This window comes from Alexandromys fortis, unplaced genomic scaffold, assembly GCF_014885135.2.
Source record: "Alexandromys fortis isolate MF-2015 unplaced genomic scaffold, M_Fortis_MF-2015_v1.1 scaffold_23, whole genome shotgun sequence".
Classification (NCBI taxonomy): domain Eukaryota; kingdom Metazoa; phylum Chordata; class Mammalia; order Rodentia; family Cricetidae; genus Alexandromys; species Alexandromys fortis.
Window position 1 is genome coordinate 7,460,459 of NW_026067907.1, and position 20,132 is coordinate 7,480,590.

The following is a 20,132-nucleotide window of genomic DNA, read 5'->3' on the forward strand; positions in this document are numbered from 1 at the left end:
TGTGTAAATGCATTGCATGTAAGACTCTCTGATTGCTCCCTATAGGGCACCATTCCCAAACTCACGGCCAAGTCCAACTGTCGCTATGAGGTTGAGTGGATCACCGAATATGCCTGCCACAGAGATTACTTGGAGAGTGAAACGTGCTCCCTAAGCAGTGAGCAGCATGACATCACCATTGACCTCAGTCCCTTGGCCCAGCATGACGGTATGTGTGGGATCCTCTGTTCTGTCCTGTGCTTCACTGGAGGAACCTGGCTGGAAGAGGGAGAGATGGGCTTAGGTGTGCTTAGAAGAAATACCATGCTTTCTGACAGGTGCCAGCAAACACTCTCTTCTTGTTGGTCCTTCCTCTAGGGCCCTCCTATGTTTCTGATGGAAGAGAGTATACATTTTATATAAATGTCTGTGGGACAAAGGGCCGAACCTGTAATAACAAAGAGGCTGCTGTTTGTCAAGAGAAGAAGGCGGATTTAACCCAAGTCAAAATAGCAGGAAGACACCAGAACCAGACCCTCCGGTGGGTGATTGTCAAGTGCATTGTATGTCCTTGTAGGCCATGACTCTAGCCCCCTCTTCCTCTTCCCTTTACCCCCAGCACAAGAAAGTCAGAGCCTAACATGCTTTCCTGTGCTACTTGGGCAAGTTGCCATTTGTCCCTGCGCAGTTGGGCAGCTTCCTGACTCTGATAAGAGCACATCTGTTAGAACTATTGCTTTGTAAACGCATCGGAGGGAATTTAGGTAGTTAACACTTTATATGGCTATTGTTTTTGAAATTTATGTTTTTGATAAGTCTTTTTTTTTCCTTTTTAATTTCCTCTGGCAATTTGAGGACTTGAAATACCATTAGCATTATATACTAGTTTTAAATAGCTAAAAACCTCACTTGACATAATTCTTAGGACTTTAACTTGGCATTTGGCTTCCCGAAAGCAGTAAGAAGAGGCAGTTTTTTTTTTTTTTTTTTTTCTTTCTTCGAGACAGGGTTTCTCTGTGGCTTTGGAGCCTGTGCTGGCACTAGCTCTGTAGACCAGGCTGGTCTCGAACTCACAGAGATCCGCCTGCCTCTGCCTCCCGAGTGCTGGGATTAAAGGCGTGCGCCACCATCGCCCGGCAAGAGGCAGTTTTTGAATTGAGTCTTACACCAGATCTGGTAGAGGTGGTACCTTTGGAAGTTGCTAGTGGGGCTGTTTGGTTTGTGGGCATTATTCATGTTGAGTAAAGTCCCAGAGTGACAGCAAGAGCAGTCTGCTGCTGCCAGCAAAGTGGCCTCCCTCTCTGTGGTCCCTTAGTACTCTACAGCAAGAGGCTGACAGCCTGAACATTCGGAACTCATTTCCGCAGGACGCTTGCCCAGCTGGCTGGAGAGACTGCTGTTTTATGTCAGGAGGGATTTGTGGGTGGTGTGCAAAAGGCTTAACAAAGCAGTTTTTGAAACCTCGAATTCCTTGGTTCTGTAAAGCACTGTGTTCACGACAATCTAGGTACTCAGATGGAGACCTCACCTTGATCTATTCTGGAGGTGATGAGTGCAGCTCTGGCTTCCAGCGAATGAGCGTCATCAACTTTGAGTGCAACAAAACCGCAGGTGAGTGTGTGGGCCCTGCGTACCCCGCTTTGTGTTAAGGGCTTGCATGTGCACACGGGTCTTGTCTTGGAAGGAGGGTGCTGAATAGCGGGGTGGCCACCTCCAGTCCCCAGGTTTTTCTGTCGCAGCACTATCCTCCCTGCCCCCGCTCCTCTCCAGGATGCATACATACATCCTGTTTCCATCTTCCTCTGCTCTCCATGTTTGTTTTGGGAATCTGCCCAGTGCTGGGCTTGCTGGAGAGAGTCTGTGTCTTGGATTCTGCTGCAGGCACACCCAGCAGAGGGAGCCTCATTCAGCAGCTTCAGTGTGTGCCACTTCTTTCCTGTCATAAGAATTTGTACAGAGTGCTAGATTGGTAGAGTCTGAATCTGGGAATCTTGGGATGCCACTGGGCAAGTCCCAGCTGTAGGCATGGCTCCCTTTGGGTGACTAGAGGGATCCCTGAGTCACTGGATTGCTGCCTGATCTTCAGGGCCTGATTTCAGACATTCCTGGCACCTGGAAACAGTTGATAAAGTTCTGTCATTAGAGAACTGTGATGTTCAAGTGCCTCTGGCTCTGCCCCAGGCACCCCTGGCTGCCTTCTTCCTCAATAGGCTCTCATCCTGAGACTGGGCCTGGTTTCCAGTCTCTTAGGTGGTTGCTCCTTGAGGGTGTTTGTTTCTGTCTCTCTGCTCAGTCCTGGGTGGTTCCTGCATGATTCACAGTAGGATCTGGGAGCAACCAAGGTGCCTGGAGTTATGTTCTCATAACTCTGCTGGTTTCTAAGCATAGGGCCCTGAGTGCTGTGGCTCACTGGGGCCCTCTTCGTACACTGGAGTGTTTCAGTGGCCTCTTCTTATCACTCACAGTGCTTGCATGTTTCCATGCCTGTTTGCTAAGGCTCTCTTCACAGGGGCCTGAGGGTGGCAGATGGCTCTCAGGGAGTCTGCAGACTAAAAATAGAGATAAGGGGTTTTGTCTTTGAGTACTGGGAAAACTGCTAGAGTTGACCCATTGTCTACAGAGCAAGTTATCTGCCCTTACCCAAGGAAGCTCCAGGTCCTCCAGGTCAGTAGGGCTTTATAGCAGGAGCATATAGCTGGTTCTGGGACAGTCAAGGAGAGGTGGCCAGAGGAGAGTTTGCAGGATGGGGATAGTGAGCTTGGTGCCTGAATGGCTGTGGGGCCCAGGACATGGGGTCCTCAAAGGCATGGACTGGGGAGCTATGATTGGACCTGTGTCTGCTTGCCTAGACAGGCCGAATAGGAGCGTGGGAAGTCTGCTGGAGGTCATGGGTTGCAGAGAGGCTGACACATGTCATATAAAGTGGCGTCACGAGGAACAGTAGGGCTGTGATGTTTGGATTCAGGAATTACGCTGACCCCTGTCACCTGGCAGGATGCACTCAGGCAATACTCTGGCCATCCCAGGGTCCTATAGCTGCTAGGTCTCTTTATAGTCTGTACACAGGTGCAAAAGGTCCCTTTAAGAGACAAGCTCCACCCATGCCAGCTTTCCTCCTGCTCTTCTTCTGAAGAGGCAAGCAGATCTCTGTCCCCTACCCCCACACTCCCTTTATCTCAACAAACTCCTCACATAAGCTCTGTCTGCATGGTGTGTTTGTCTCTCGCAGGCTGTGAGGCCTCTGGCTGCGTAGGAGAAATGCCGTGGCTGTTAGGTTCTTGCCCACATCCATGTCTATTCTGCTCTCCGTACTCACCGGAATGGACCTTAGGCAACTTGCTCCTGTTCCTTCCCTTGCCCACGAAGCCTGCTGTTGCTTCTCTGCCCTCAGCCAGCAGCCACCAGGCTGGTGCCAGCTCCTCTGGCCTCTTTCTGCTCAGGTCCTCCTGTAGTCCTGCTCAGGCTGCTCTCCCTGTGGATGCTGGGAAGGTGGAGTCCTGGACTCCTTGCTGAGGTCTTGACCATGTAGATTGGAATTCATTGCCAAACCCTTTTCTTTTTCATGTTTTCTTTTCTTTTTTTATTTATTTATTAAAGATTTCTGTCTCTTCCCCACCGCCGCCTCCCCTTTCCCTCCTCCTCCCCCAATCAAGTCCCCCTCCCTCGTCAGCCCAAAGAGCAATCAGGGTTCTCTGCTCTGTGGGAAGTCCAAGAACCACCCCCTCCATCCAGGTCTAGTAAGGCGAGCATCCAAACTGCCTAGGCTCCCACAAAGCCAATACGTGCAGTAGGATCAAAAACCCATTGCCATTGTTCTTGAGGTCTCAGTAGTCCTCCTTATCTGCTATGTTCAGCGAGACCCGTTTTAACCCAGGCTTTTTCAGAACCAGGCCAGCTGGCCTTGGTGAGTTCCCGATAGAACATCCCCATTGTCTCAGTGTGTGGGTGCACCCCTCACGGTCCTGAGTTCCTTGCTCATGCTCTCTCTCCTTCTGCTCCTGATTTGGACCTTGAGATTTCAGTCTGGTGCTCCAATGCGGGTCTCTGTCTCTGTCTCCTTTCATCGCCTGATGCAGGTTAATATTCAGGAGGATGCCTATATGTTTTTCTTTGGGTTCTTCTTCTTATTTAGCTTCTCTAAGAACCCGAATTATAGGCTCAATGTCCTTTATTTATGGCTAGAAACCAAATATGAGTGAGTACATCCCATGTTCCTCTTTTTGAGTCTGGCTTACCTCACTCAGGATAGTGTTTTCTATTTCCATCCATTTGCCTGCAAACTTCAAGAAGTCCTTGTTTTTTACTGCTGAGTAGTACTCTAATATGTATATATTCCATACTTTCTTCATCCATTCTTCAATTGAGGGGCATCTAGGTTGTTTCCAGGTTCTGGCTATTACAAACAATGCTGCTATGAACATAGTAGAGCATATATTTTTGTTGCATGATAAGGCCTCTCTTGGGTATATTCCCAAGAGTGGTATTGCTGGGTCCATGGGTAGGTTGATCCCAAATTTTCTGAGAAACCGCCACACTGCTTTCCAGAGTGGTTGTACAAGTTTGCATTCCCACCAGCAATGGATAAGTGTACCCCTTTCTCCACAACCTCTCCAGCATAGGCTATCATTGGTGTTTTTGATTTTAGCCATTCTGACAGGTGTAAGATGGTATCTTAAAGTTGTCTTGATTTGCATTTCCCTGATCGCTAAGGAAGTTGAGCATGACCTTAGGTGTCTTTTGGCCATTTGAACTTCTTCTGTTGAGAGATCTCTGTTCAGCTCAGTGCCCCATTTTATAATTGGGTTGATTAGCCTTTTACAGTCTAGTTTCTTAAGTTCTTTATATATTTTGGAGATCAGACCTTTGTCAGTTGCGGGGTTGGTGAAGATCTTCTCCCAGTCAGTGGGTTGCCTTTCTGTCTTAGCGACAGTGTCCTTTGCTTTACAGAAGCTTCTCAGTCTCATGAGGTCCCATTTATTCAATGAGGCCCTTACTGTCTGTGCTGCTGATGTTATACGTAGGAAGCGGTCTCCTGTGCCCACTTGTTGTAGTGTAGTTCCCACTTTCTCTCCTATCAGGTTCAGTGTGTTCAGACTGATATTGAGGTCTTTAATCCACTTGGACTTGAGTTTTGTGCATGGTGACAGACATGGATCTATTTTCATTTTTGTACAGATTGAAATCCAGTTTTGCCAGCACAATTTGTTGAAGATGCTCTCTTTTTTCCATTGTATAGTTTTAGCTCCTTTATCGAAAATCAGGTGCTCATAGGTTTGTGGATTAAAGTCAGGGTCTTCTATACGGTTCCATTGGTCGACTTCTCTGTTTTTATGCCAATACCAAGCTGTTTTTAATACTGTAGCTCTGTAATAGAGTTTGAAGTCAGGGATGGTAATGCCTCCAGACGTTCCTTTATTGTATAAGATTGTTTTGGCTATCCTGGGTTTTTTATTTTTCCATATAAAGTTGATTATTGTCTTCTCCAGATCTGTGAAGAATTTTGATGGGATTTTGATGGGGATTGCATTGAATCTATATATTGCTTTTGGAAGAATTGCCATTTTTACTATGTTGATCCTCCCAATCCAAGAGCAAGGGAGATCCTTCCATTTTCTGGTGTCTTCTTCTATTTCGTTCTTCAAAGTCTTAAAGTTCTTGTCATATAGATCTTTCACTTCCTTGGTCAGGGTTACCCCAAGATATTTTATGCTCTTTGTGGCTATCATGAAAGGTGATGCTTCTCTGATTTCCCTCTCTGTTTCCTTATCCTTACTGTATAGGAAGGCAACTGATTTTTTCGAGTTGATCTTGTATCCTGCCACATTACTGAAGGTGTTTATCAGCTGTAGGAGTTCTTTGGTAGAGTTTTTGGGGTCGCTTATGTATACTATCATATCATCTGCAAATAACGAAAGCTTAACTTCTTCCTTTCCAATACGAATCCCTTTGATCCCCTTATGTTGTCTTATTGCTATTGCTAGAACTTCAAGCACTATATTGAAGAGGTATGGAGAGAGTGGACATCCTTGTCTTGTTCCTGATTTTAGTGGGATGGCTTTGAGTTTTTCTCCGTTTAATTTAATGTTAGCTGTCGGTTTGCTGTAAATAGCTTTTATTATATTTAGGTATGACCCTTGTATCCCTAGTCTCTCCAATACCTTTATCATAAAGGGGTGTTGGATTTTGTCGAATGCTTTTTCAGCATCTAATGAAATGATCATATGGTTTTTTTCTTTCATTTTATTTATATGGTGGATTACATTGATAGATTTGCGTATGTTGAACCAGCCCTGCATCTCTGGGATGAAGCCTACTTGATCATAATGGATAATTTTTCTAATGTGTTCTTGAATTCGGTTTGCCAGTATTTTATTAAGAATTTTTGCGTCGATATTCATGAGTGAGATAGGCCTGTAGTTCTCTTTCTTGGTTGGGTCTTTGTGTGGTTTTGGTATCAGGGTAACTGTAGCTTCATAAAAGGAATTTGGCAATGACTTTTCTGTTTCTATACTGTGAAATACATTAAGGAGAATAGGTATTAGCTCTTCTTGGAAGTTCTGGTAGAATTCTGCATTGAAACCATCTGGTCCTGGGCTTTTTTTAGAGGGCAGATTTTTGATAACTGCTTCAAGTTCTTCGCGACTAACAGGTCTATTTAGATCTTTCACCTGGTCTTGGTTTAGCTTTGGTATATGGTACTTATCTAAAAAGATGTCCATTTCTTTTGTATTTTCCAGTTTTGTGGCATACAGGCTCCTGTAGTAAGATCTAATGATTCTCTGAATTTCCTCTGTGTCTGTGGTTATGTCCCCCTTTTCATTTCTGATCTTATTTATTTGCGTGTTCTCCCTCTGTTGTTTAATTAGTTTGGATAGGGGTTTGTCTATCTTGTTGATTTTCTCCAAGAACCAACTTTTTGTTTCATTGATTCTTTGGACTGTTTTCTGTGTTTCTATTTTGTTGATTTCTGCCCTCAGTTTGATTATTTCCAGTCTTCTACTCCTTCTGGGCACATCTGCTTCTTTTTTTTCTAAAGCTTTCAGGTGTGCTGTTAAGTCCCCAATGTATGCTTTCTCCGTTTTCTTTAAGTGGGCACTTAGTGCTATGAACTTTCCTCTTAGCACTGCTTTCATCGTGTCCCATAGGTTTGAGTATGTTGTCTCTTTATTTTCATTAAATTCAAGGAAGACTTTAATTTCCTTCTTAATTTCTTCCTTCACCCAGGTGTGGTTCAGTAGTTGATTGTTCAGTTTCCATGAGTTTGTCGGCTTTCTGGGGGCAGCATTGTTGTTGCCTTCTAACTTTAATCCGTGGTGATCTGATAAGACACAGGTGGACACTGATATTCTTTTGTATCTGTGGAGGCTTCCTTTGTTTCCGAGTATATGGTCAATTTTTGAGAAGGTTCCATGAGCTGCAGAGAAGAAGGTATATTCTTTCCTATTTGGGTGGAGTGTTCTATAGATGTCTGTTAAGTCCATTTGTTTCATTACCTCCAGTAATTCTCTTAATTCTCTATTAGGTTTCTGTCTGATTGACCTGTCCATTGGAGAGAGAGGTGTGTTGAAGTCTCCTACTATTAGTGTGTGTGGTTTGATGTCTGCCTTGAGTTCTAGTAATATTTCTTTTATATAAGTGGGTGCTTTTATATTAGGGGCATAGATATTCAGAATTGAGATGTCATCCTGATGAATTGTTCCTGTTATGAGTATAAAGTGTCCTTCTCGATCTCTTCTGATTGATTTTAGTTTGAAGTCCGTTTTGTTGGAAATTAGTACGGCCACACCTGCTTTTTTCTTAGGACCATTTGCTTGAAAGACCTTTTCCCAACCTTTTACTCTGAGTAGATGCCTGTCTTTGTGGTTGAGATGTGTTTCTTGCAAACAGCAGAATGTTGGATCCTGTTTTCGTATCCAATCTCTTAGCCTGTGCCTTTTTATAGGTGAATTGAGACCATTAATATTAAGTGATATTAATGACCAATTGTTGTTTACTCCGGTTATTCTTATTGTTTTTTTGGTAGTAGAGTTTGTGTGTGTGTCCCTTCTTTGAGTTGTGCTGGTGAAGGTTCACTAGATGCCTGAGTTATTGTAGTCAGTGTTGGCATTGTTGGATTCCTTGGGTTGCGATTTTCCTTCTATTACTTTCTGTAGAGCTGGATTTGTGGCTACGTATTGTTTAAATTTGTTCTTATCCTGGAATGTCTTGTTTTCTCCATTGATAGTGAACACTAGCTTGGCAGGGTATAGAAGTTTGGGTTTGCATCCATGGTCTCTTAGCTTTTGAAGTACCTCTATCCAGGACCTTCTGGCTTTCATGGTTTCCATAGAGAAGTCAGGTGTAATTCTGATCGGTTTACCTTTATAGGTTACTTGGCCTTTTTCCTTTGCAGCTCTTAATATTCTTTCTTTAACCTGTATATTTTGTGTTTTGATTATTATATGGCGAGGGGATGTTTTTCTTTGATCCAGTCTGTTTGGTGTTCTGTATGCTTCTTGAATATTCAAGGGGATATCTTTCTTTATGTTGGGAAAGTTTTCTTCCATAATTTTGTTAAAAATATTTTCTGGGCCTTTGAGCTGTGATTCTTCTCCTTCTTCTATTCCTATTATTCTTAGGTTTGGTCTTTTTATTGTGTCCCATATTTCTTGAATGTTTTGTGATGAGAATTTGTTGGCTTTGCTGTTTTCTTTGATCAGTGCATTTATTTTCTCTATGGTGTCCTCAGAATCTGAGATTCTTTCTTCTATCTCTTATATTCTATTGATTATGCTTGTTTCTGTAGGCTCTGCTCGTTGACCTAGATTTTCCATATCCAGCTGTTCCTCAATTTGTGTTTTCTTCCTTGCTTCCATTTCAGTTTTCAATTCTTGAACTGTTTCCATTACCTGTTTGTTCGTTTTTTCTTGGTTTCCCAGGGTCTCATGTACATATTTACTTAATTCTTCAAACTTTTTGTTATACTTCTCATCCATTTCTATAAGGGCGTTTTTTACATGTTGTTTAAGGGACTCTATTGCTTTCATAAAGTCAATTTTTTCCACTTCTTCTGTGTTAGGGTGTTCAAGGCCTTCTCTTGTAAGATCATTGGGTTCTGGTGCTTTCATGTTGTTTTTCAGATTATTGGGTGAATTCTTGCCTTGGCGCCTGCCCATCTCCTCATCAATGCTATCTAATAGGTCTTTTAAAATCAGATTCTCTTACAAATTGCCCTGGCTTTGTTTCCTGGCTCCTGCCGGGGGCCAAGATCCCTCTCACCCCTAAGAAGGGTCTTCAGGAACAAGACCTGGCTCCCAGTTTGCCAGGGACCTCGCCAACCAAATGCCTACCTCTTTGATTTAATTGTATTGGGGCGATCTGCTCTCGGTGTTGCGCGCTGGTCCCTGCTGCCTGTGTCCTCTGCCACTGCGCCTGTCCCGGCCTTCCCGGCCGCAGCCTGCAGCCTGCAGCCTGCGTTGCCTGCGGGCACCTGCGTTTCATGTTTTCTTTTTATTACAAAAGTTTTTAGTATGCAAGTAGGAAGAACATTACTATGAATTTTTTTTTTTTTTTGGTTTTTCGAGACGGGGTTTCTCTGTGGCTTTTCTTGAACTCACAGAGATCCACCTGCCTCTGCCTCCCAAGTGCTGGGATTAAAGGCGTGTGCCACCACCGCCCGGCCATTACTATGAAATTTTATGTAGCTGCCTCTATACCGGTGGTTCTCAACCCATGGGTCATGACCCCAATAGGGGTTGCTTATCAGATATTTACATTGTGATTTGCTTTTCTTTCATTTTTCTTTTTTGGTTTTTCGAGACAGGGTTTCTCTGTGGTTTTGGAGCCTGTCCTGGAACTAGCACTTGTAGACCAGGCTGGTCTCGAAATCACAGAGATCTGCCTGTCTCTGCCTCCCGAGTGCTGGGACTAAAGGCGTGCACCACCACCGCCAGGCTACATTGAGATTTATAACAGTAGCAAAATTCCAGTTATGAAGTAGCAATGAACCAATTTTATGGTTGGAGGTCACTACAACATGCGGAACTGTATTAAAGGATTGCATCATTGTTCTATAACAATCATTAATGTTTCCCAGATTTGTTTTGCTTTAATGTATTAGTGCTTAGATTAATTTGGGATAGGTAAACTTTTGATCTTTCAATCCTAGTGAATTGATGCAAATTTTATTTTCTTTTAGAAATTACACTTGAGAACTCATTTGCTTTTGGCTGTAAAACCTAATTTCCCTTTTCCTTAGAACGTGACTGTGCCCAGGCATCACACCTTAAGGATGCAGGCAGGCATGTGGGAGGTGCAGCCAGCTGGGACTGTGAAACCACCAAGGGTTTCACACCAAGGGAAAAAAGGGCAGCTTTGTCCCAGTGGCCCACCAGCTGGGAACGGCCAAGGGCTAGGGTTTCCAGAGGGAGGGCCAGTGCTTTGCCCTGTCTGAGGCCCAGGAAGAGAAGAGCCGTGCCTGTTCTGTGCAATGGATGGGGTCTCTGTGGGTGGAGGAGGGGTGGTGTTGACTCTAGTGTGACCTTCCTGACACATATCCTGACAGGTTGCAAGCATGGGTGCCAACAGCATTGGGAGGTACCCCTAACTTTGTGGTCATGTGAGACCCTGCCATGCTTTATCTGAAGTAACTGCGCAGGATCTCCATGCATTTGCCTCCATTTGCCTCCATGGTGCGGGTGTTGGGGGACCCTCAGGTCTTGCTCGTCCTTATCCTGTACCCTTGGACCTGTATCCTGTCACCTCCTCCGACTGCCTGGTGAGCCCTTCACAGCATCACTGCCGCCTGGAGCCGCGCTACCTTCCCTGTGCTTAATAGTTCTCCCATCTTCTCATTGAGAGACTGAACAGTGTTTCCTAAAGCTTGGAGAGTCCCTACTGCTCCGCTAGAAGACGGGGCGGCGACGTAGACTGTCAGCTTTATTGAAGCCATTCTAATCTCTGGACAACTGGCCGGACAGCTGGCGTTGGTCCTCATTTCTGCTTCTTCCCTGGCTCTTCAGAAGTCCATGGGCTTGGGTCACATCACTGAATCGAATGTTCTCCCATTGCATGTGCAGGTAAAGATGGAAGAGGAGAGCCTGTGTTCACAGGTGAGGTGGACTGCACCTACTTCTTCACGTGGGACACGAAGTATGCCTGTGTCAAAGAGAAGGAAGATCTCCTCTGCGGGGCTACCGATGGCAAGAACCGTTATGACCTGTCTGTGTTGGCTCGCCACTCAGGTATTGCTTTCCTTTTTGGGGACCACAAGATATTTGATCCCAATGGTTTGGGGGAACATTTTTAATTGCCATCTGAGTTGTAGACCCCTTTTTCTTCTAGCAGTAGCACAAACTATAAGGAACACCGAATTAAGACGTAGACTACTGGCATCTAAGCCCCACTTTTTGTAGTTGCTCACCTTACCAGTTCACTTGGAACTTCAGGGACCAGCTATGCCAGGCCTTGTGCTGTATGCTTTAAGACAGTTTTCTCCAGCAGCCTTTTAGGGCAGTGATTGCATTTAACAAGGGACTGAGGGGATAGGTGGAGCTGGTGCTCCATCATGTCTACAGCCCGTGTTCTGCCCTTTTGTATGACTGTCTCTTTGCTCCCACTGAAAAGGGATCAGCATGTCCCTGGTCTCTAGATCGGGGAGGATTGTCCAGCATGGATGGTGGTGTGCCCCACAGTGTATGTCAGTATGAAGGTGTTCATCATAGAGACTGGTGTACATTTGCTAGGTGGTAGGCACTGGGAAGGTGCGAGGTGACAGAAAACTGCTGAAGCCTCCCGTGTCAACTGCCTTCATGGGTGGCTTCTTGCTGAAAGCAGGTGAGGTAGATGAGAGCTTATGCCCAGAAATACCCGACCCTCCTAGGGGGTTTCTGGAGTAGGTTGGTAGGAGCCTTGCATCTCCTAAGATAGAATTAACTTGCACCAGTACCAGCTGTAGCTGCCTGCCCCATCCTCTTTGGAGTCCCATCTGTGTGAAAGCACTGTTGGAGGAATTCAGGGTCCAGAGTAAATGATCTGTGTTAGCTAATTGCTTCAGGAGTAAGGAAGTCATCTTCATGGTTTAGTAGTTAAGCATCCTGGAAGCTGTAGGAACACAGGAAATTTCTATAAAAGTTAAAATAGCTTCAGGAAGGCGTGGTGAATCCCAGGTATATGTGCTAATGAAAGGGTGGGTTTCTGCAATGTGGAAAGAGCTCTGATTTCTGAATAGAACCCTGTTACGACTTGTGTAGCTCAGCAATGTGGGCTTCAGGAAGATTGCCAGGTGCTGGCCTTTTAAAGGAAGTGCGAGTGTGGTGGGAGTCTGTGGTCACCTCCCCCTTCCTCCCTCATGGTGTACTTCTGAGACACACACAGCAACATGAGGTTTTGTTTTTTTTCTCAAGGGAAGGGGGTATATTGACTTGCAGTTCAGGAAGGGATACAGTCTGTCATGGCAAGGAGGGCCTGGCAGCAGGAACATGGATGGCTGGTCCTATTGCACCTGCAGTCAGGAGCAGAGGGAAGCACAGTTGTTTTTGTTTTTTTAAATTTTAAGTATCAGTTTGTTACAAGACAAACTAAGATCTTGAGGGTTGATGCAGAGGTACACTAATTCCCTTAGCAGACCGGGTACCACTGCCTGGCTTTGGGAGAATCTGAAGAGTTTTAGTTGAAATCTTTCCATGCTGCTTCACAAAGCCCTGCCCTGCCCTGCAGCCCACACCCGCTCCAGCCGATGCCCACTTTGGGGGAAACCCGGGCACACTCTGTCCTTCAAGGCTGTGGACTTGGGAGCCTAGCTTTCCAAAAGCATTGTGTGTTGTCACTGGCAAGCTGTGGCATTTTACTTCTAAGTCCTTGTTGCCAGCTTGCCAAGGGAACATTTCTGATACGAATGTGTGCCCGTGTGTTCTGCAGTACCAATCTGTGAGATGGAGGTCCGTTCTCAGGACTACTCTTTTCTTTACCTAGTGTCCTTACCCCTAGCTCCTCCCCTCCCCACTTCCCATCAGCACCTGTCCTTTTGGATTCAGTGGAATCCTCCTCACCTTCTGTGAGCCAGCCTTCTGCTCCAGCCAGCCTCTGTAGAAGAAGTAGTAGCTCTCTTAGCTGCACAGGCCCTTGTGGGACCTGAAGTGACCATGCGACCACTGCCCTTCCACCAGGCTCAAGACAGCGACTGACCTTCTGATGTGGTTCAATCTTTTGATTCTGTAGGGTGTGGGACAAGTTTGTGGTTTTATTCTGCAGAAAGCAGGTTGGGGGGAATGAATGGTCTGTCCCTGACACTCTCAGTGACAAAGGGAGACGCCATGACTTTCTGTGGAGTGCTAGGGGTTGTCTGACCTTGACTTAGTCACTGTTTTAAGATGTGACCATCAGAAAAAAGTCCCTAAGGACTAACAGATGTTGGGTTTGGTTGCAGAATCGGAGAAGAACTGGGAAGCAGTGGATGGTGGCCAGGCTGAATCAGAGAAGAAGTATTTCTTCATCAATGTCTGTCACCGAGTGCTGCCGGAGGGCCAGGCCAGGAACTGTCCTGAAGATGCTGCTGTGTGTGCTGTGGGTGAGTAAGTCGGAGGGGAGTCCTCTTTCTAGTGACCGCTTCCCTGGCAGAGACGTAGAATGTAGTCTGCGTAAGCCTCCTGCTTTTGGATGTAGATATTAAGGATGATTAAATGTTCTACAGTTTCAGTGTCAGAACCAGTGTGCCCTGCGGTCCTGCAGCCCATTGGCACAGGTGTACCCAGGCAGCAGGAGCCGTGTTAGGAAATGCTCGGTGTCTGGCTCCATCTTGTGACCTGAAGAATAGTATTTCCAGTGCTCAGAAAACTAACTGAATTCTCAGCAGCCTTGGTCACAGTTAGGGGAGCCTCCAGCTGAGCAGCCTGTCTTGGGTTCTTGCTGTCTCTGTTATCTCGTGTGTCACAGAGCTGTGTGTCAGTTATGGCGCAATTTGAAAATTCCAGGAAGAGAGCACATAGACTCTGTTAGGAACACAGACGCAGAATTAGGCTTAGTCGGATTTGGGGATTACCCTGGTGTTCAGAACCAGAGATGTGTCTCAAAGTACGTGGTGTTTGTTCTTGTCTTACTAAGGACTCAGGCATAAACATCTTTGAAAAGCAGCTGAGCCAGTAATTCAATGTGGGTGCCACATATGTGTGTTTCTGCTTGCTTGTGAGTAAAGCCTGTGGTTTGGCTGTGCTTTCCAGCATCCTGTGTCTCAGGGTGGCTGAGGCCCTGGGCATGGAATAGACAGTGATGGTGCACACACCAACCTGACCATAAGGTGTCTTTGGGGGAATCCCGCATGTCAGTCCCAGCCTGATCCTGCGGAGTCAGGAGGTGGTCTTAGGTGACTGTTTATTTTTTCTTTCAAGAAAACCTGTTTCCATTCCGGCCAGGTCAGGTGGGCTGAGAAGAGGGTGTGGTATCCTGTTGGCATTTGGCTGAGTTTTGATGTAATTTTATGTCTGTGCAATGAGACTTTCCCAGCATATCTTATGGTCCCTCCTTTTTTCAAGATAAGAATGGAAGTAAGAACCTCGGAAAATTTGTTTCTTCTCCTACAAAAGAGAAAGGACACATGCAGCTCTCTTACTCTGATGGTGACGACTGTGGTAATGCTAAGAAGATAACAACTAACATCACACTCGTGTGCAAACCAGGTACTGTCACAGGAGAGGCGTGCCCACGTTCCCCATCAGCTGCAGTGGGGTGGGGCGGAAGGGGCAGAGCTGAGCACCACTGGTTCTAGTCTCTGCTGATGGGAACAATAAGTTGATTAGATTTCAGCCTAGAAATGGAGAAACCATATGCTATCCTCAGGGAGTGATGTTGACATTTTCCAGGAGAGTCGTGAGTCTCTCTGCATAATATCCTGTTCTTAAGGCCTGAGAGAGGATAAAGGGGTATGGAATGCTGAACTTCCTCGGGAGGGGTCATAAATGCCTTAAAATGTTTCCTTGATCTCACCCTCTGAGCTGTGATTACCTCTCACTGAACTGAGGAGTTTCTGGTCCTTTTGCTAAGATCTGCATCTGTGCATGTATTTTGCTGTCCTCAGAATGCTGTGTTTGTGCATTCCATGCTTCATAGTTCTATTTATAATTTCTAGGGATTTCCTTATTGACATGGCACAGTCTTAACTATTTTAGAACATTTCATTGCTGGGAGTTTGGATGCTTTACATCCTCTCTATATCCGTCCTGTAAAGCTTCCTTTGTATAAATTCCCAGCCGTGGGAGGTCACATGCTAGAACTATTTTGTTTCTTGTTTTATTTTGGTAGAACATATTTCCACCTTCTGAGTACTGGTATTATTGATAGGTGTGTGCTACCATGTCTGCTCTATGCAGGGCTGGAAATTGAACACAGGGCTGTGTGCATGCTAGACACTCTACTAAATGGACCACATCCCCAACTCTTTAGGACCATTTTGTAACCTTATCTTTCCCAGGACTTTCAAAACAGCTAGAACAGGGAAAATTATTAGAACCAACAGATTCGTGGTTGATCTCCCCCCTCCCCTTTCCCTTTGACAGGTGATCTAGAAAGTGCTCCAGTGTTGAGAACTACAGGACCTGATGGTTGCTTCTATGAATTTGAGTGGCACACAGCTGCTGCCTGTGTGTTGTCGAAGACAGAAGGAGAGAACTGCACGGTCTTTGATGCCCAGGCAGGTGTGTGCCTAAGCAATGTCTCTGTTGTCTAATGTAACTTGGGGCCAAAGAAAGCTTTTGTTAACACTTTATATGACTGTTGGAGGTCCTTGTCTTAGAACTCTGTTAGTGCCACTGAACTGGAGTGCCAAGCATCTTTTGTTGTGTGTTTGAGCTGTGGCAGAGCCCATCTTGAATTTGTAGCTGGGCTGGGTATACTTGAGCAATAGGAGATCCACATCCACATTTGGAAGGCTTTTTGCGTGAATCCTAGGCAAGAACCCCTTGTTAGGGGACTCTACAGAAAACCCTCACAGTCTAGTCATCATGCTTGGATATGCCATGTTTGTGAGATCTGGAGTTGCAAGATCTAATAGGGTTTCAGAGTTCCCACAATGAAAAAGGGCAGTGGCGAGGACCTGTATCCAAGGGAGTCGGTGGCGGTCACTGCAGGAATGGGAGCATGAAGGCAGAGTGACCTTTCTTCCTCACTGTCACTGCCCTGGAGTGATTGCTCTCAGAGAACATGTGCACTCACCAGTCTCCCGTGTCCTCACTGGCCTAACGTACGTCCCTATTTCTGTTTTAGGGTTCTCTTTTGATTTGTCTCCTCTCACAAAGAAGAATGGTGCTTATAAAGTTGAGACAGAGAAGTATGATTTCTACATAAATGTTTGTGGCCCTGTATCCATGGACCCTTGCCAGCCAAACTCAGGGGCCTGCCAGGTAGCAAAAAGGCAAGTGGCCTCTCATTGTGATTTGTTCCTTGTACTGTGCTAGTGTGTGTTTCACTGAGTTAGGTTCCCCTTGAACATCATTGTTTGACAAGCATTTAAATACTGAGGAGACCTGGTCAGAAAAACCTGCAGGATGCCAGGAGCTGAACTTCCCAGAGAAGGGGCAAGCCTTATCCTAGGAGGTAGAGAAAGGTCTGGGCTCATTTGATACCCACTTCTGTGAACTTTGAGCTTTACACTTCATACATATACATATATGTATTTCTCCTTACTGAGTAGTGTTAGTTGTAATGAATTGAGATGCACTGTAAGCTAGTAGTGCTGAAAGTTGGGCGCGTGCGTATGTGTGTGTGTTGCTTTTTTCCTCCTACAGTCTGAAGAGCTGCATATGAGATTCCCAGGTACTGCATTTGCCCCCATTTGTGCAGCCTTGGTGAACTCCTGATCCATGGGACTTCCTGAGTGACATTTCTGTATTCACTGTAGTGATAAGAAGTCTTGGAACCTGGGGCTGAGCAATACTATCCTTTCTTACTATGATGGGATGATCCAGCTGAGCTACAGGGATGGCACGCCTTATAACAATGAAAAGCACACACCGAGAGCCACACTGATCACCTTTCTTTGTGACCGAGACGCTGGAGTGGGCTTCCCAGAATATCAGGTGGGGAAAGTCTCAGGCAGTTGGCCTGGGCAGACCTGGGCCAGTTGCCTGCCCTTCCAGTAGAAACTGAGCTATTATTAGTCTGTTTTTCTGGCCAGACCGTCATGTAATTAGTCCTTTCGCAGTTCTCAGGGTGCCTAGGCAGTATTTAGTCACATGTTAAGCTGCTTATTCAAAGGCCCGTCTATCTTAGTGCTAGTCCACAGCCCTGTTTGTTCTTTTAGAAAACTTGCAAAAGCTTAAAAAAAAATCACCCTCATTTTTCCCTTATCAAGATTCCATTATAGTTTTTGACGAGGCCGTCTTTTTAGTAACTTTTACTTAGAGTCATTTTTCTTTTTAAAGCTCTTTGCATAGTATCTCCTTTTCTTCTTCCATCCTCAGCTTCTGTAACTGGAGCAAACACACGGGTGTGCAGTTTAGGAAAGGGTATTTTGCCACCCAGTCTTGTAGGTTTCAGTCCGTGGTTGGTTGGCTCATTGCTTTGGTCCTGACAGAGAGTGAACCATTTACTTCAAAACCAGGAAGCAAGAGAACAAGGAAGGAACTAGAGAGCTGGAGAGCTACTCTGTGCATGTCTGCTTCTCCTTTGTGCACGTGTTTGAAGGTTCCATCATGCTCCATAGTGTTGAGCGAGGGCCAGGATTCCCTGGGTGGTCTTTGGGGGATGCTCCAGATGTAGACTCCAGCCGTACCCTTTTATGTTTCCTTGTCCTGGGATTAGGAAGAGGACAACTCTACCTACAACTTCCGGTGGTACACCAGTTATGCCTGCCCAGAAGAGCCCCTGGAGTGCATGGTGACAGACCCCTCCATGATGGAACAGTATGACCTCTCTAGGTGAGCAGAGCCAGCAGTTGGCCGTGGGCCTTCCTCAGGTGTGGTCACTGGTGAGCAGATGGTTCAGTTGATGGTGATAGGCATTGTGTTGGCCTCAGGGTGCAGGACCAGGAGAGACAGAGCAGAAAGGAGGTGGATGTGGTCTGATCTCACCACCTTTCTGACAATAATTGATCTTTGTCACAGCAAAGACAATGTGTAGCTTCATTGTCTAAAACGGTAGCTTAGTGTATGGTGTGTGTGTGAATTCTGAAGGGTCCTCTGCGTGTGGAGCTTCAGAATGTCAGTGTTATGGCGTGTCCTGTGGTCAGGCACCATCTGTGGCTTGATTCAAGTGTGTCTCCTTTGAGAATGTCTTTATTTCTCTAATGAGTAAACATTAACAGCCTAACCTTATCTGGTTCGAAGTTTTAAAAGCATACCTTTGTGTTAAAACTTTAGTCTAGTGAAGTCTGAAGGTGGCCGTGGAGGAAACTGGTACGCCATGGAAAACTCCCGGGAACATGTCACACGGAGGAAATACTACCTCAACGTGTGCCGGCCTCTGAATCCTGTGCCTGGCTGTGATCGATATGCTTCTGCTTGCCAGATGAGATATGAAAACAAGGAGGTGTGTCTGCCGTTCTCACGTTTTCTCTGGAGTCTGAGGCTTAGTGTGTGAAGGTAGCTGTTGTATAGCTCTTGATCAGGCCTGTCCTGCTGCCCAGCTGAAGCCTCTGAGGAGAGTGGCCGCACAGTGAACCTCCGGAGCAGGCTTAGAGTCTTTGTTCAGTCTTAAAATGTCCCCTGGCCACTTTTGGTTCAGCACATTGCAGAGGGCTCTCTTGGTTATGTCTGACCCGAATTTAGGTCCCCGAGTGACTCTGCAGACTTCACAGCTCAGAGCCTCAGCTGCCCAGAGGTCTCCAGGATTTGACAGAATTGCTGAGATGGCTCAGGTGCATGCGTCAGTACCACTCTGACTGTTAACACTTCATCATCTGCTTGATTGCTCTCATTGGCAGGGCTTTCGTACGTTTCTTTGTGGTCCTCACATGTGGTGGGCCATGAAAGTTGTAGGTGGACTCCAGAAGTTGACTTCTGCAGAAGCAGTGTGAGGATTTGCTTTGTTAGCACATTCTAGTGGTATGCTCTGGTGCTCAGAGGTGTCTGAGGCTGTACCTCACGGGGATGTGTTCTTCCCCAGAGCAGTAGCCTCTGAGCGTAGCTGTCCTCCTGCTTGGGGACTCCTCACTTTTGTTTGCCTGCTCACACAGTTGTTAGTGGTGACGTCATAGGCTCTGACTACTGTTGAGCAGCAAGCTGACTTGCTGAGGAGTAAAACTTTGCAGGAGAAATCTCACCCACACTATGTTGCAGGGCTCCTTGGCTGAGACTGTATCCATCAGTAACTTGGGAGTTGCAAAGACAGGCCCTGTGGTGGAGGAGAGTGGCAGCCTCCTCTTAGAATATGTGAACGGCTCTGCTTGCACCACCAGTGATGGCCGACTAACCACCTACAGCACCAGGATCCATCTCGTCTGTGGTCGGGGACGCCTGGTGAGTGCTGTGCCGAAGTTGTGGCAGGAGCTGCGGAAAAGCGCGCAGGGCCAGCATGTGCACTTCTATACTTGTAAAAAAAAATTGCAGCAAATACCCAGGGCATAAAATTGGTCACTTTAGGCATTTTTGGGTTACCAAGAACATTATGTCCATCATTGGTACTGCACACTTGTCACCAGATGTGTAGGACTTTTAGGGGTCAGGTTTTAATTGTGTGAGATTTGGGCCTCACTGTGTGGCTCCCTGGCAGCCAGACTGGCCTTGAGCTCCTGCAGCTCTGCCCCTTGAGTGCTGGGGTTAAAGGCGTGTGCCACCAACGCCCCGCTTTTTGCTATCAGTTTTGAGTTTGACTTGCTGACAGGAATTAGATGCTTCTGGATTCTGCTGGGGTCTAGTCCAGTGGATGTGAGGCCTGGTATCCGGTATCGCACAGACAGGAAACTTGTTCTTTGCGCAGATCTCTGAGGGTATGAAATGACTGGCTGAGTGATCCTGGGCCTGTGGTCCCTGAGGACCCCTTGCCTTACACAGGTGGACAAGGTGGACAGCTGCTGGTTTCATTTCCATCTGCTCCTGGCAGCCCGTGTCCTGGGTGTGTAGGAGCCCTGTCTTAGACTCTTTTAGTTCCAGAAGATTCTTCCAGACCCTTCTTAGTTTTTCAAGTGCTTTCCCACAGTGGCTGAGCTGGGTGTCCTGTGGGCTTGGTGCATAGTGCGGGCCTAGGCA

The 20,132-nt window shown here is 46.2% G+C and overlaps 1 protein-coding gene across 1 annotated transcript in view; it reads left to right on the forward strand.

The window, feature by feature from the left end:
• Positions 1–20,132, forward strand: part of Igf2r (insulin like growth factor 2 receptor) — a 96,164-nt gene that overhangs the window by 37,017 nt on the left and 39,015 nt on the right. The window contains exons 8-19 of the mRNA XM_050135894.1: positions 46–208; positions 358–520; positions 1,487–1,590; positions 11,037–11,201; positions 13,385–13,525; positions 14,487–14,630; positions 15,507–15,644; positions 16,213–16,360; positions 16,847–17,024; positions 17,749–17,864; positions 18,306–18,474; positions 19,224–19,403. Of these exons, the coding sequence (XP_049991851.1) occupies positions 46–208; positions 358–520; positions 1,487–1,590; positions 11,037–11,201; positions 13,385–13,525; positions 14,487–14,630; positions 15,507–15,644; positions 16,213–16,360; positions 16,847–17,024; positions 17,749–17,864; positions 18,306–18,474; positions 19,224–19,403 (1,809 nt within the window). The remainder of the gene's footprint in view (positions 1–45; positions 209–357; positions 521–1,486; positions 1,591–11,036; positions 11,202–13,384; positions 13,526–14,486; positions 14,631–15,506; positions 15,645–16,212; positions 16,361–16,846; positions 17,025–17,748; positions 17,865–18,305; positions 18,475–19,223; positions 19,404–20,132) is intronic.